The 16,624-nt window shown below is 44.5% G+C and overlaps 2 protein-coding genes and 1 long non-coding RNA gene across 3 annotated transcripts in view; 2 read left to right on the top strand and 1 right to left on the bottom strand.

The window, feature by feature from the left end:
• The window catches only part of LOC106609873 (uncharacterized), a 12,823-nt gene extending 10,194 nt beyond the window's left edge, over window positions 1-2,629 (top strand). Inside the window, exon 5 of the mRNA XM_045723167.2 lies at window positions 918-2,629. Coding sequence (XP_045579123.1) covers window positions 918-1,834 — 917 coding nt within the window. The 3' untranslated portion in view covers window positions 1,835-2,629. The remainder of the gene's footprint in view (window positions 1-917) is intronic.
• LOC145881507 (uncharacterized) lies at window positions 796-5,177 on the bottom strand. Its single transcript, XR_014393040.1, has 2 exons — window positions 5,083-5,177; window positions 796-1,072 (listed from the first exon to the last, which is right to left on the bottom strand). It is a non-coding gene; the product is annotated as an uncharacterized LOC145881507 (long non-coding RNA).
• LOC123744262 (uncharacterized) lies at window positions 4,949-16,366 on the top strand. Its single transcript, XM_045723173.2, has 6 exons — window positions 4,949-5,456; window positions 5,839-5,969; window positions 6,145-6,321; window positions 11,836-11,997; window positions 12,386-12,497; window positions 12,730-16,366. The coding sequence occupies exons 1-6, from the start codon at window positions 5,165-5,167 to the stop codon at window positions 13,581-13,583; spliced, it is 1,728 nt and encodes a 575-aa protein (XP_045579129.1). The 5' UTR covers window positions 4,949-5,164; the 3' UTR covers window positions 13,584-16,366.
• Window positions 16,367-16,624: the final 258 nt, after the last annotated feature.

Here is a 16,624-nt window from a genome sequence, read left to right as displayed (position 1 = left end):
GATTTGCTTCTGCAGACAGTGATTCGTGTGGCCGTGGCTTGCTATATAAAGCAGGCAGACAGGCACCGAGGCATTCAGTTACTGTTAGATTGAACGTTAGAATGGGCAAAACGAGTAACCTAAGCAACTTTGAGTGTTGTATGATCGTTGGGCCAGGCGCGCCGGTCCCAGTATCTCAGAAACGGCCTCCTGAGCTTTTCACGCACAACACTGTCTAGGGTTTACTGAGAATGTGCGACCAAGAAAAAAAACATCCAATCAGTGGTAGTCGTGTGGGTGAAAAAAACGGCAAGAATCGTGCAAGCTAACAGGCGGGTCACATACAGGCAAAAAAAATGGTGCAGTACAACAGTGGTGTGTAGAACGGCATCTCGGAACGCACAACTCGTCGGTCCTTGTCACGGATGGGCTATTGCAGCAGACGACCACACCGGGTTCCTATCAGCTAAAAACAAGAAGAAGTGGCTCCAGTGGGCACGCCATCACCAACACTGGACAATTGAGGAGTGGAAAAACATTGGCTGGTCCGACGAATCCCGGTTCCTGTTGCCTCATGCTGATGGCAGAGTCAGGATTTGGCGTAAGCAGCATGAGTCCAGCGCTCTATACTGCCTGGTGTCAACGCTACAGGCTGGTAGTGTAAGGGTGAGGGGAATATTTTCCTGGCACGTTAGGTCCCTTGATACCAACTAAGCAACATTTGAATGCTACAGCGTAGCTGTTCTGGAGGAAAATGTGGGTCCAACCTGGTACTAGATGGGTGTACCTAATAAAATGGCCACTGAGCGTATAGCCTACTTTTTAAAAAACGTTTTAATTTTATTTAACAAGGCAAGTCAGTTAAGAACAAATTCTTATTTACAATGACGGCCTACTGGGGAACAGTGGGTTAACTGCCTTGTAACCTCTTCCTGTAGGTGGTTGGCTGGAGGCTAACAGAGGAGACTGGCCAGCCATCTTGGTATCCCAGACGGCTGCATCTAAGGGCCCTGGGGTCGACATCACCAAGCAGGCCAGGACCAGAGGCGACATAGTGGAGGTCAGTGGATGGGACAGCGTCTTCAACTCTAGGCTGAGGAACAACACTGTTAACCACAACCAGAAACAGACAGTCGAACACAAAACAACAAACAAACTTAGTCTCCATGACAACAGACTGGCTGAGACCAGGGCGAGGCGTAGATTTGGTCTGCGGGGACGAGGAGGTGTACATATGCAGCAGGAGAGAACAGACACAGACTCTGCTAGCGATGCTCCATCCTGCTCCTATAGTTGTGATTCAGAGAGACTGATGGTACCTCAGGTTAACCCCGTAACAGGTGCTGCCTTCAGCCTGCCTTCTATAGGATCTATCAACTGGAACATGGACCCTGTGACAACACAGACACTCCCTGGCCTTCATCCTCCTCACACTCTCCTAATGTTAAACCAGACCTCAGACAATGCCAGTGCCTCAACACTAAATGGCTACACAAGCCCATTGACAAATGACAGTAGTGGAGATGGAATCTGTGGGAAAGCCTTCAGTTTCCCCAAACAAGTGGAGATCCACCAGAGGATTCACACGGGGGAGAAACGATTCGGCTGCCAACTGTGCCGGGCCAGTTTCTCACACTCATTCAACCTGAAGAGGCACCAAAGGGTCCACACAGGGGAGAAACCCTTCAGCTGCCCCCAGTGTGAGAAAAGGTTCTCACACCAGCACCAGCTGAAGATGCACCTGAAGGTCCACACGGGAGAGAGGCCATTCGCCTGTACGCACTGCGGGAAGAGGTTCTCAGAGAGGAGCTACCTCAGGATACACCAGCAGAAAATGCACACGGCCCATGTATAGTGTGTAGTGACATGTAATGTAGTACTAGTTAGTTTGTAGTTAATTCTGTTGGTTTAGGATGTAGGAGGGAGCTGGATGAGAACTGAGAAAATAATGTGTGTGATGAGGCAGAATAGATGATATGGTGATGGTGTCTGTAAAAATGCTTCACTAATGAAAAGTTACCTTGTCCTGTTGTTTAATGCTGGTGTTTTATAATGAGGAAATGATAGTGCCTTAATTCAGGTTTACTTGACATGAAGTAATGAAGCAATGTGTAAATTTGTACATATTTAGTTATTTTTAGGTGTTTTTAACATACATTTGATACTGCCATCCCACATTGTTTATGAAAATGTATAACATTCCAAAATATGTTGTCCATTAAGTAATGGTTTTAAAACAATGATTATCATATTTAAAAAACTATGGCACTTATATACCAAGTCCTAGACTGTTTTCTAATGAGAATCATGAACGTTGAGTTGATAAACGAGATCCTTCCCAGTGGTTTCAGTCTGCCTTCTTGAAGAGTTGCCTGGCGACCACGTTTCTTTTTGCTCTTGAAGCACGTTGAGATTCTATGAAAAGCGCTATAGAAATGTAATAAATTATTATTAATGTAATGTTGAACCTTTTCCAAAGTATTCTAAAATTAAGTTCATCAAAGCACGTGTACCAGATCTACAGAAAAGTAAATAGGGCGAAGTTAAACTACTTGTCACATGTATTGTTTTGTGCAATAAAAGTACTGTACTTCACGTTATGTGAGTGTATATGACCATTTCGTTGAAATTAAATACAAAATTGACTCTGTGCTGATTGACTTGGTTCTTTTTTTATCATTGCAGGGACTGAATTTCCCTTATCTCAGGCAAAAACCAAAACATTATACTTATTACTTGAATCAACGCAGACGGACATTTTCTATAATAAACTCCAATGGCTCCATATTGTTAGGTACTTGAATCACAGTGTTAGAGATGGGCTTGACTGTGGTTAACAGTTTATAATATCATGTTTGTGTGTACAGAAAAGAGTTTCTTATATAAACGTTTACATTCTCTTCTGTTCAATTTTTGTTTACAGTCTGCAGTCCATGAGGACCTGCTGATATCTGGTGTTGCTGGCGGGAGAGACTGGACCTCTGAAGCGCCTGGTCACAAACCCTGGCCCCAGATCAGAACCCTGGATCAGGAGCCATCGCTCATCCTTCCTGAGTCGGAACCAGGACCGAACCGTAAGGGACAGAGACTCCACCACCACACAGAACACAACCAGTGGACAGGTAGACTGAACAACCTCTGTCCTGGTGGTCATCAGAGAGACAGAGGCTCCAGTCAGGGATCCAGTCTGCAGCCCAGACCCTTCTCTTCACAGTCTCAGTGCAGGGATGAAGCAGGGCCTGGGGCTGATAGAGATAGACCCTCCTGTTCCTATGATACAAACACCACAGTATCCATGTTGAACAGAGCAGGTCACCCTGGGCTTCAGCCTTCACAGAGAGTGGTGGGAGACCCCCCTGGTGGGGTCTGTGTTCATAGAAACCTTGGGCCTGGGTCTAGCCTTCCTCAGTTACCTCAGGGTTACCCCACCAATACAGACAGGGTCAGGATGGGTGTTCACCACGAGAGGTACCTAGCCTATAACACATCACACAATCCTAACACCCAAACAATGGCTAGAGGTCAAGGAAGGAGCTCAAAGACTAACATTAGGACGGACGACGACAAGCCATACGCCTGCCCCACGTGTGGGAAGCGCTTTGCTAAGGTGAAATATGTGAAGCAGCAACAGACCGTTCTCACCAAGGAGAGGCCCTTCATGTGCAAACTATGTTACAAGAGCTTCTCCTTCTTGAGTTACCTTATCAAACATAGGAGTGTCCACAATGGGGAGAAATCTTAGCAGTGTGGCTTGATGTACACAGAATATCTGGGAACCATTCTTTAACTGAAATATTATAGTGATCATGTAAAGTAGGGCCAGGCGGTATATTATATTTTACTATATACCAGTAGTTTGGGTTTTTAGTTGTGTAACGGTCTTTCAGTGTTTGGTTTGATAAACGTGTTAAGCCAGTGTAATGTCCGTTTTTATAGTTTATTCCGTTTGCTACTTGAGTTGTCTCCCTCTCCTTCCACACATACCAAGCCCTGCACTCGGTGTCACTCAAGGAGAGCATGTTTTTCTGCTACCACGAGTCACAACTACCACTTGCAGTGACAGTCTGCATGGTCAATGCATTCTATAATTTCACTATTAGTTTGTGTATCTTACTGTCTGCAAACAGCTAGTTTGTCTTTTCTTAGCAAGGTGTGGTTAAAATAAATTGTATTAGCTAATGCTAATCGCACCTAGTCAGAGCAAACGTAGCTATCTAGCCGGATACCTGGTGTAGGCCGAGATCAGCATGTTTGTGCAACGGTATATCCTAAATCGAAGAGGTACAGGCAAAGAATAAATATTTCAGCTACAGTAAGCGAAACATTTCATGTAACGTTAATTAGGGTCCACTGGGAAACACTGACCAACACTGGTTCCTACCCTGTCACAATAACCTTCCCTGGCTTTTTAATTCGTCATGTCAAACGCTGCATTCAAAGTGACCACTATATTCCAGATTTTGTTTGAAGTTTCATTAAACACTATAAAACCCATCAGAATGTACAAAGCCCCATTTATTTGCGTGTTTATCATTTAGAATTAGAATTTCCTTCGAACCTATAGGGTTCTGTTCTTGCCACCGATATGATCTAGCCAGCCGTTCTTTTTAGGTAATTTACTGCTCTGAGTTTGAAAGGGGTTTCACTAGATAACACAGACAAAGTCAAAATTGGCTATATCATAAAAATTATTTCTGGTCTTAATTTAAGGTTAGGCATAATGTTAGCGTTGTGGTTAAGGTTAGGTTTAAAATCAATGTTAAGAGAAATTGTAGACATAGTCAGAGTTCAGCCATAATTATGACTCTTGCGTAGCTGTGTACGCAAGAGAAAACGATTGAAATAAACTAATCATGAATAGGTTGATGTGTAACGTAATAAGCATTACCGTAAGTCAATGAACAGCACGCATCACATTTTCATTTGCCACGCCCTTTGAGCCATGACGCCAACCAATAATATCCTTCCTCTAAAGTGCAAACGAAAGTAAACAGTGACCAAGAACAATTTAAACTTGAGCGTTTTCTATTGTTATTTAGACGATTATTAACGACATGGAACTCAAAATATGACTAATTTAACGGCAAAGCATCACATACTTACCCCCATGTAGTATCTAATTCGCGTTGGAGAGGACTTGGTTGATATGTTATCTAGGTAAGGCTAGTTACTTTACCTGCTAACAATGGCTAACGTTACTAACTGTATGGTTTTTCACACTCAAATAGCCTCCATCATGGAGGTACTAGCGAATGCAGCTGTGGCAGATATCTGTAAACTCGTAGACGACGACTATGCAGTGTTTCGTTTGGAAATAACTCATAGCCAGAAAGAAAACGGGGCATTGCGGAGGAAACTAGAGCTACTGGAACTGAAGTTGGAACAGGAGCGCGCAGAGAGGACAATGCGAGAGCGCGTCCTCACCAGTCGTCCCAGTAGTGTCAAGATCCTCGACCGATACAGAGGAATTGCAAGAGGTACTTTTTGCAGAAGGCTGCGGGACCTGTCGCCCGGTTCCCTTCAGCGCATATGTTTCCGATGTGTTATCTAGAATTGGGTCTTGGTCAGTTGTTGGATAGTATGCAATACTAGCCCCTGATTACTAAGCACAATTTAATTTTAATTTTACCAGGCAGGTCAATTAAGAATACATTATTATTGCACAAAGACAAAACACTATTCTAACCAGATTCTTGATGTACTGAATTTCATATTATTATATACAATGAAAACAATGTGATGCATGGAACATAATACATCGATCAATAAATTGTGTATCAAGTAGTTATAATTAGTGTTACCTTACATCCTGGCCAGTAGCTAACCTTACCACCTCTTTTTCCCCAATCGCTCTCTCAGGTGAAGGACATCTCACTGGAGGCCACAGGAGCTTTGTGAAGCCAACGGGACACAATACATGGAGAGATGACCAACCAATCACTGTTGATGAGGGGAGTGGAACCTCAACCCAGCAAGTTATCGTGATAGAGGTTAGTGTCATAGTGTGACATAAAACATTTTAAGTGCAGAAAATGTGGCCTGTTCACTTGCTTCCATGTACATTCCTTATTTATCTGCCATAGGGGAGCTTGTGAGACTTCTCCATGACATTGTTATCCAATTCTACTAATGTACCGTTAATAACCTCCCCTCTTCTTGTGTCAGTCTGCCGATGTAGAGGCTGCAGGTCCTGGGGTCAAGCAGGAGAGGTCTGAAGGAGAGAAAGACCCACGGCACAGCAGAGACATCCAGACTGTAGCAGCCGCCGGAGTAGCGCACCCTGTAGTTAGGAAAGACCTTGCCGCCGCGCCCCAGGCCAGGACCCGACGCAGCATCACAGAGGTCAGTTGAACGCTGTCCTCACGTCAAAGACAGACACAGAGACTTTGACACACAGGATCTGACCACAGATCAGACCCAAAGAGACTGGGCCTGGGGAGACTGTGCCATCCTCCTGCTCCTGGCTCAGAGTACTTACCGGTATTTCACCAGAGCCAGAGGACGGTTCCTTCCCGTGGTGATGGTGACGTGTTAGACACTGGTGTTGATGATCTGTCTTGTTCTTACACTACAGAGATGAACCCTGGCAACATATCCTTGGGTTTAGAGCAGAGATGGACAACTGCCGGGCCGCATATCAATTTCCAAAAACTGATTTTTTAAAATATATATATTTCGAAATTCGGTTGTGCATCAGCACTTAATCTTATGTCAGTCACTTATTGCTGCTCAATTAGCCCATGTCAGCTAACATTTTCAAGATTGGTAAGTTAGTCCAGCCAGCTATCTAAACTTGTAGTGATCATGGTCAAATTACCGACCGGGGGGCCCCCATTGATTTTGTTCTTCACTCTCACTCGGATATCATATTCAAAACTGCAAACATTTCTCTCCACCCCATCGCAAAATGTGTAGAGTTAGGGATCGCGACTCAGTGTCCACGTCGATGGCACCTTCCGATTCACACAGCCCCATCCTTTTCGTTTAGGTACGAGCTACAATTTAGTAGATATTAATCTTACATCTACACATTGCGCTAGCGGAACACCACTCCAATATCCAATGATAAGGCGTGGCGCGAAATACAAACTCCTCAAATCCGAAAACTTCAATTTTTCAAACATGACTATTTTACACCATTTTAAAAGACAAGACTCTCCTTTATCTAACCACACTGTCCGATTTCAAAAAGGCTTTACAACGAAAGCAAAACATTAGATTATGTCAGCAGAGTACCCAGCCAGAAATAATCAGACACCCATTTTTCAAGCTAGCATATAATGTCACAAAAACCAAAACCACAGCTAAATGCAGCACTAACCTTTGATGATCTTCATCAGATGACACTCCTAGGACATTATGTTATACAATACATGCATGTTTTGTTCAATCAAGTACATATTTATATCAAAAAACAGCTTTTTACATTAGCATGTGACGTTCAGAACTAGCATTCCCACCGAACACTTCCGGTGAATTTACTAAATTACTCACGATAAACATTCACAAAAAACATAACAATTATTTTAAGAATTATAGATACAGAACTCCTTTATGCAATCGCGGTGTCCGATTTTAAAATAGCTTTTCGGTGAAAGCACATTTTGCAATATTCTGAGTAGATAGCTCGCCATCACGGGCTAGCTAATTTGACACCCACCAAGTTTGGTACTCACCAAACTCAGATTTACTATAAGAAAAATTGGATTACCTTTGCTGTTCTTCGTCAGAATGCACTCCCAGGACTTCTACTTCAACAACAAATGTTGGTTTGGTTCCAAATAATCCATAGTTATATCCAAATAATCCATAGTTATATCCAAATAGCGGCGTTTTGTTCGTGCGTTCAAGACACTATCCGAAGGATGACGCGCAGACGTGTATCGTGACAAAAACATTCAAAATATTCCATTACCGTACTTCGAAGCATGTCAAACGCTGTTTAAAATCAATTTTTATGCGATTTTTCTCGTAAAAAAGCAATAATATTCCGACCGGGAGACGTCCTTTCCGTTCAAAGACTCAAAATCTAAAATGGACTCTTCACGCGCGCACCCGTCTCATTGTTCTCAGATCGACCACTTACCAAATGCGCTACTGTTTTTCAGCCATGGACAGCAGAGTCATCATTCAACGTTCTGGCGCCTTCTGAGAGCCTATGGGAGCGTTAGAAAGTGTCACGTTACAGCAGAGATCCTTTGTTTTGGATAGAGATGACAAAGAAGGCCAAGAAATGGTCAGACAGGGTACTTCCTGTACAGAATCTTCTCAGGTTTTGGTCTGCCATTTGAGTTCTGTTATACTCACAGACACCATTCAAACAGTTTTAGAAACTTTGGAGTGTTTTCTATCCAAAGCTACTAATTATATGCATATTCTAGTTTCTGGGCAGGAGTAATAACCAGATTAATTCGGGTACGTTTTTTAACCGGACGTGAAAATACAGCCCCCTATCCATAACAAGTTAAGATGGTGCCGAAGAGGATGGCTGAACTTTTACATGCTCCTAACTGTGCTATTTTGTTGCGTTGTTTAACTTATTTTGTACATAATGTTGCTGCTACCGTCCCTTATGACCAAAAATAACTTAGACATCAAAACAACGATTACTCACCTCGAACTAGAAGAAGCTTTTTCCTTTAACGAGTTCGATGAGAAGGATATACTGCTTTCCCGGGAACAGGCCCAAATCCCCATCATTTGCGTGAGGAAAAGGGGGGCGCAGGTCGGGCTACCTTCTGAGAATCCATAGGCAAGCGAGTAAACTCCCACTGCCATCCGTTCTACTGGCTAACGTGCAATCATTGGAAAATAAAATTGATGACCTACGATTAAGATTATCCTACCAACGGGACATTAAAAACTGTAATATCTTATGTTTCACCGAGTGTTGGCTGAACGACGACATGGATAATATAGAGCTGGTGGGATTTTCCATGCATCGGCAGAACAGAGAAGAAGCTACGTCTGGTAAGACGAGGGGTGGGGGTGTGTGTCTATTTGTCAATAACAGCTGGTGCGCAATGTCTAATATAAAAGAAGTCTCAAGGTATTGCTCGCCTGAGGTAGAGTACCTTAAGATAAGCTGTAGACCACACTATCTACCAAGAGTTCTCTATATTATTCGTAGCCTTCTATTTACCACCACAGACCGATACTGGCACTAAGACCGCACTCAATCAACCATAAGCAAACAAGAAAATGCTCATCCAGAAGCGGCACTCCTAGTGACCGGGGACTTTAATGCAGGAAAACTTAAATCTGTTTTACCAAATTTTTACCAGCATGTCACATGTGCAACCAGAGGGGAAAAAACTATAGACCACCTTTATTCCACACACAGATGCATACAAAGCTCTCCCCCGGCAAATCTGACCATAATTCTATCCTCCTGATTCCTGCTTACAAGCAAAAACTAAAGCAGGAAGTAAGTGTTTTGCTAGCACAGACTGGAATATGTTCCGGTATTTATCCAGTGGCATTGAGGAGTATACCACCTCAGTCATCAGCTTCATAAGTGTATTGATGACACTGTCCCCACAGTGACCGTATGTACAAATCCCAACCAGAAGCCATGGATTACAGGCAACATCCGCATCGAGCTAAAGGCTAGAGCTGCCGCTTTCAAGGAGCGGGACTCTAACCCGGAAGCTTATAAGAAATCATGCTATGTCCTCAGACGAACCATCAAACAAGCAAAGCGTCAATACAGGATTAAGATTGAATCCTACTACACCGGCTCTGACGCTCGTCGGCTGTGGCAGGGCTTGAAAACTATTACGGACTACCAAGGAAAACCCAGATGCGAGCTGCCCAGTGACGCAAGCCTAGCAGACGAGATAAATGCCGTTAATGCTCGCTTCGAGGCAAGCAACACTGAAGCATGCACGAGAGCACCAGCTGTTCTGGATGACAGTGTGTTAACGCTCTTGGTAGCCGATGTGAGCAAGACCTTTAAACAGGTCCACATTCACAAAGCCGCGGGGCCAGACGGATTACCAGGACATGTACTCAAAGCATGCCAGACCAACTGGCAAGTGTCTTCACTGACATTTTCAACCTCTCCCTGACCGAGTCTGTAATACCTACATGTTTCAAGCAGACCACCATAGTCCCCGTGCCCAGGGAAGCAAAGGTAACCTGCCTAAATGATTACCGCCCCATCGCACTCACGTTGGTAGCCATGAAGTGCTTTCAAAGGCTGGTCATGGCTCACATCAACAGCATCCTCCCGGATACCCTAGACCCACTCCAATCCGCATACCGCCCCAAAGATCCACAGATGACGCAATCTCAATCACACTCCACACTGCCCTTTCCCACCTGGACAAAAGGAACACCTATGTGAGAATGCTGTTCATTGACTACAGCTCAGCGTTCAACACCATAGTGCCCACGAAGCTCATCACTAAGCTAAGGACTCTGGGACTAAACACCTCCCTCTACAACTGGATCCTGGACTTCTTGACAGGCCGCCCCCACTGGGGCCCCTCAGGGGTGTGTACTTAGTCCCCACCTGTACTCCCTGTTCACCCATGACTGCGTGGCCAAACATGACTCCAACACCATCATTAAGTTTGCTGATGACAAGTGGTAGGCCTGATCACCGACAACGATGAGACAGCCTATAGGGAGGAGGTCAGAGACCTGGCAGTGTGGTGCACCAGGACAACAACCTCTCCCTCAATGTGAGCAAGAGAAAGGAGCTGATAATGGACTACAAAAAAAGGCAGGCCGAACAGGCCCCCATTAACATCGACGGGGCTGTAGTGGAGCAGGTTGAGAGCTTCAAGTTCCTTGGTGTCCACATCACCAACAAACTATCATGGTCCAAACACACCAAGACAGTTGTGAAGAGGGCACAACAAGACCTTTTCCCCCTCAGGAGACTGAAAAGATTTGGCATGGGTCCCCAGATCCTCAAAGTTCTACAGCTGCACCATCGAGAGCATCCTAACTGGTCACCGCCTGGTATGGCAACTGACCGTAAGGCGCTACAGAGGGTATTGCGTACGGCCCAGTACATCACTGGAGCCAAGCTTCCTGCCATCCAGGACCTCTATACCCGGCGGTGTCAGAGGAAGGCCCTAAGAATTGTCAGACTCCAGTCACAGACTGTTTTCTCTGCTACCGCACGGCAAAAGGTACCGGAGCGCCAAGTCTAGGACCAAAAGGCTCCTCAACAGCTTCTACCCCCAAGCCATAAGACTGCTGAACAATTAATCAAATGGCCACCGGACTATTTACATTAACCCCCCCCCAATTTGTTTTGTACACTGCTGCTATTCGCTGTTTTATTATCTATGCACAGTCACTTCACCCCTACCTACATGTACAAATTACCTCAACTAACCTGTACCCCCGCGCACCGACTCGGTACCTGTACCTCCTATATATAGCCTCTTTATTGTTATTCTATTGTGTTACTTTTTATAATTTTTTTACTTTAGTTCATTTGGTAAATATTTTCATAACTCTTCTTGAACTGCACTGTTGGTTAAGGGCTTGTAAGTAATCACTTCACAGTAAGGTCTACATTTGAATGTATTGTTGTCAGCAGAAAAGATCCACAGCTGCAATTGGAATAACCAGAGTAACAGATTTCAGTGTTGAATATTCCTGAGTAAAATATTGCATCCAGGCATTGTGTGACTTTTGACTTATCATAGCTGACTATTTACCCACATCATATTTATATCCACAATGATGGGTTTAATAACAATTAAGTCATTCTGTAACTACAGTATAGGACTCAAACGTAGTGGGGATGGATAAACACGCCATGTTGAAAGTGGGTTTATTATCTGTGTGTACGTACTTGAGGGAGTGTTTGTCTGTATCACCTGTTTCTTCCAGGAGGAGGGTCCAGAGGTGCTGCTGGTGAAGGAGGAGGGGTGTGATGAGGGTCTGGGGAACCCTGAGGGGACCATGGTCATGGAGGACAACCAGACTACACCACCTCCTGAACCCACAGAGGAACCAGCTGAGCAGCACAGGACCACACACAGTCTCACTGAGGTGAGCCCACTGTGAACTACTGTCTGAATGATATTAAGTCAGGGTCCGTATCCACAAACCCTCTCAGAGAATAAGTGCTGATCTAGGATCAGTTTAGCCTTTTAGATAATTATGAATAAGGTTATGTAGATGAGGGGGAACTGATCCTGTATCAGTACTCCTACTCTGAGAATCTTTGTGGGTCCGGGCCCAGGTCTTCATTAATTTAATGTGGGACCATGCCTTTGCAATGTTCAAACCATTAAAGAGTGTCAAATAATAAAATCAACTAACACTTTTGCATAGTACTCAGCAATCCCTCATTGCCCAATCAGAAGATGCTCCCAATCAGATGGTGCTCCTATCAGATTTCTTGATCCAACATCATCTCACTCTGTATCTCTTACAGTCAGTAGACATGGAGGATGGGAAGCCTGATCTGCTGCTGGTCAAAGAGGAGACAATAGAAGACGGACCAGAGAGCATTGATCTGCTGAGTGGACTAAAGATGGGGGAGCAAGGTAAGGGAGAAATACATATAGCCTACATACAGTAATAGATCTTCAATGTGAATAGTAATACATATAGCCTACATACAGTAATAGATGTTCAATGGGAATAGTAATACATATAGCCTACATACAGTAATAGATCTTCAATGGGAATAGTGATGCACCTGGCTATGTGTTCTTATTTTTCTTCATTCATAAAATGATATCAATACAACTTGTGTTTACATACAAAAACATACAGGTGGTTGGCTAGAGGCTAACAGAGGAGACTGGGCATCCATCTTGGATTCCCAGATCGGTGCAGCCACTGAGCAGGCAAGGACCAGAGGCGACATAGTGGAGGTCAGTGGATGGGACAGCGTCCTCAACTCTGGGCTGGGGAACAACGCTGTTAACCACAACCAGAAACAGACAGTCGAACACAAAACAACAACCAAACTTAGTCTCCATGACAACAGACTGGCTGAGACCAGGGCGAGGCGTAGACTTGGTCTGCGGGGACGAGGAGGTGTACATATGCAGCAGGAGAGAACAGACACAGACTCGGCTAGCGATGCTCCGTCCTGCTCCTATAGTTGTGATTCAGAGAGACTGATGGGGCCTCAGGTTAACCCCCTAACAGATGCTGCCTTCAGCCTGCCTTCTATAGGATCTATCAACTGGAACATGGACCCTGAGACAACACAGACACTCCCTGGCCTTCATCCTCCTCACACTCTCCTAATGTTAAACCAGACCTCAGACAATGCCAGTGCCTCAACACTAAATGGCTACACAAGCCCATTGACAAATAACAGTAGTAGTAACGCTATCAGCAGATCTGGTAGCAAAGAGAAGCGCTTTCTGTGTCCATTCTGTGGGAAAGCCTTCAGTTTCCCCAAACAGGTAGAGATCCACCAGAGGATGCACACAGGGGAAAAACCGTTCGGCTGCCACCTGTGCCGGGCCAGTTTCTCCGACTCGTCCAACCTGAAGAGGCACCAGAGAGTCCACACAGGGGAGAAACCCTTCAGCTGCCCCCAGTGTGAGAAGAGGTTTTCCCACCAGCACCATCTGAAGAAGCACCTGAAGGTCCACACGGGAGAAAGGTTGTAGGCACTGCGAGAAGAGGTTCTCAGAGAGGAGCTACCTCAGGATACACCAGCAGAAAATGCACATGGCCCATGTATAGTGATGTAATGTAGTACTAGTTAGTTTGTAGTTAATTCTGTTGGTTTAGGATGTAGTAGGGAACTGGATGAGGTGAACTGAGGAAAGAATGAGTATGATGAGGCAGAGTAGTGATGTTGAACCTTTTACAGAGTACCGTAATTTCCGGACTATAAGCCGCTACTTTTTTCCCACGCTTTGAATCTCGCGGCTTAAACAATGACGCGGCTAATATATGGATATTTCCCGCTTTCAAATAAAAAAAATTCAAAAAAAACACTCTCTGTGACGTGCTCAGTTTTTTGGCGGCATGAAGCTTTCATTAGACCAATGAAATTGCCGAACGGGTTAAGGTCAAACAACTTTTTTGTTTACTGTTTAGATTAAATCGAGCGTGCTCAAACTTCCCATCATTCTGATTACGGTAGTCATTTTGTCACCCTCATCATGGCAAAGACACGGAGAAATGCATATGATGCATCTTTCAAGTTGAAGGCGATTGATCTGGCTGTTGGAAAAGGAAATATGGTCTGGAGCAATGACTTTCTTGGTAGGCTACTGTTTACTGCTTATTTTTTGTTACAAGCCGTGTTTCGTTAAAGCCTGTGTAAAGTTAATTTGTTTCAATGTACCGGTAGGCACCTGCGGCTTATAGACATGTGCGGCTTATTTATGTTCAAAATAATATTTATTTTTAAATTCAGTGGGTGCGGCTTATATTCAGGTGCGCTCAATAGTCCGGAAATTACGATATTCTAAAATGTATTTTTATCAAAGGGAGGGTACCAGATGTCCAGAAAAAGTAAAGTGAGAACATAGTGAGAAGTTATTATTCTTGTCACAGATCGTTTTTGAAAGTAGGGGAGAGTGGGGTAAGTTGAGCCATTTCATACATTCAGGGAGCTTGCAATTGGCATGCTGACTGCAGGAATGTCCACCAGAGCTGTTGCCAGAGAATTGAATGTTCACTTCCTGCCTCTAACGTCGTTTTTGTGAAATTGGCAGTATGTCCAACCGGCCTCGCAACCGCAGACCACGTGTATAGCATCCTGTGAGCAAGCGGTTTCTGATGTCAATGTTGTGAACAGAGTGCCCCATGGTGGCGGTGGGGTTATTGTATGGGCAGGCATAAGCTACGGACAACAAACAATTGCATTTTTATTGTTGGCAATTTTAATACACAGAGATCTGTGACCAACAGATTCACATCTGTATTTCCTGTCATGTGAAATCCACTGATTAGGGCCTATTGAATTTATTTCTATTGACTGATTTCCGTATATGAACTGTAACTCAGTACATTTTTGGAAATTGTTGCATATTGCATTTTATATTTTTGTTCAGTATATTTCAGGATGTTGTGTATCCCTGGAAATAATCTGAATGTATTTAAACATTAGTTTTGAAATCATAGCTTGTTGAAAAAAGTGGTCTATTGGCACAACTTACCCTGGGTATGGGGTAAGTTGAGCTGCGGGACAGGGTAAGCTACACATTTTTGTTCTGTACCATTTTTATTTACCAAACAACATTTTGAAAATCCCCCCCAAAAAAGATAAAGAAATTCAACACAATTGCTTTTTGGTATTTTAATTATTTTAAGCATTTTTAACACAAGCTTAACACCTAACATAGTGTCCTCCAGCTCGTCACTAAGCTAAGGACCCTGCGACTGAACACCTTCCTCTGCAACTGGATCCTGGACTTCCTGACGGGCCGCCCCCAGGTGGTGAGGGTAGACGACAACACATCCACCACACTGATAATTAACACGAAGGCCCCACAAGGATGCATCCTCAGCCCCCTCCTGTATTCCCTCTACACCCACGACTGCGTGGCCTCACACAGTTCCAACTCCATCATCAACTTTTCTGATGACATGACAGTAGTAGGCCTGATTACCAACAATGACGAGATGGCATACAGAGAGGAGGTAGGCACTCTGGTGTGGTGCCAGGTAAATAACCTCTCCCTAAAGAAATCAGCAAACCAGGAGGAACCAGACTGGACTCCCCCATCCTCATCAACGGGACTGTCATGGAGAAGGTCAAAAACGTTACTTGGCATACACATCTCCAAGGAGCTGAAATGGTCAAACCACACAGACACTATGGTGAAGAAGGCAAAACAGCGAGTCTTCAACCTCAGGAGGCTGAAGAAATGATGCCTGTCCCTGAGGGTCCTCACAGTGTTCTACAAGAGCACCATTGAGAGCACTGTTGAGCTGCATCACAGCCTGGTAGGGCAACTCCACCGCCGCTGACCGCAAGGCTCTACAGAAGGTGGTACGCTCATTTGAACACAACATTGGGTTCACACTGCCTGTCCTCTGGGACACCTACAACACCAGGTGTCGCAGGAAGGCCAAGAAGATAATCAGGGACCTCAGCCACCCGAGCAACTGCCTGTTCTCCCCGCTTCCATTACTCAGACGCAAAAACTGTCAGACTGGCCTATAGCTCCTACACCCAGACCATCAGGCTGCTAGACAGCTACCTGCCCCCCCCCATCCCCATGGGCACTCTTCACCCCCGCAACTGACATTTACCCTGCCCCCACATGGACATTTATCATTGTTGCAGTTGTAAATATGTATATTATTATTTATTATCGTTTCATTCACTTCTTTTTGACCTGCACTGTTGGAGCTCAGAGCTTAAACATTTCTCCATACCCTGCTGTTACACAAATTACACCTGTGCATGTGACTAATAAACTCATCTAATCAATACCTGGGGCTGACAGAAACGTCTCTCTCTATGATACAAACACCACAGTATCCATGATGAACACGGCAGGTCACCCTGGTCTTCAGCCTTCACAGAGAGTGGTGGGAGACCCCCCTAGTGGTAGTCTATCAGGTAGTCTCTTCTCCTTCAGAGTCTCATCTAGTGACGGTGTCTGTAAAAAGCCTTGAGTTGGACCTGGGTCTAGCCTTCCTCGGTTACCCTATTTTTACCCCACCAATACAGATCGTTGCAGGATGG

This window comes from Salmo salar, chromosome 08, assembly GCF_965601325.2.
Source record: "Salmo salar chromosome 08, fSalSal1, whole genome shotgun sequence".
In the NCBI taxonomy this organism is placed as follows: domain Eukaryota; kingdom Metazoa; phylum Chordata; class Actinopteri; order Salmoniformes; family Salmonidae; genus Salmo; species Salmo salar.
Note: the sequence above shows the minus strand (reverse complement) of the source record. Positions and strands in the feature narration are given on the sequence as shown.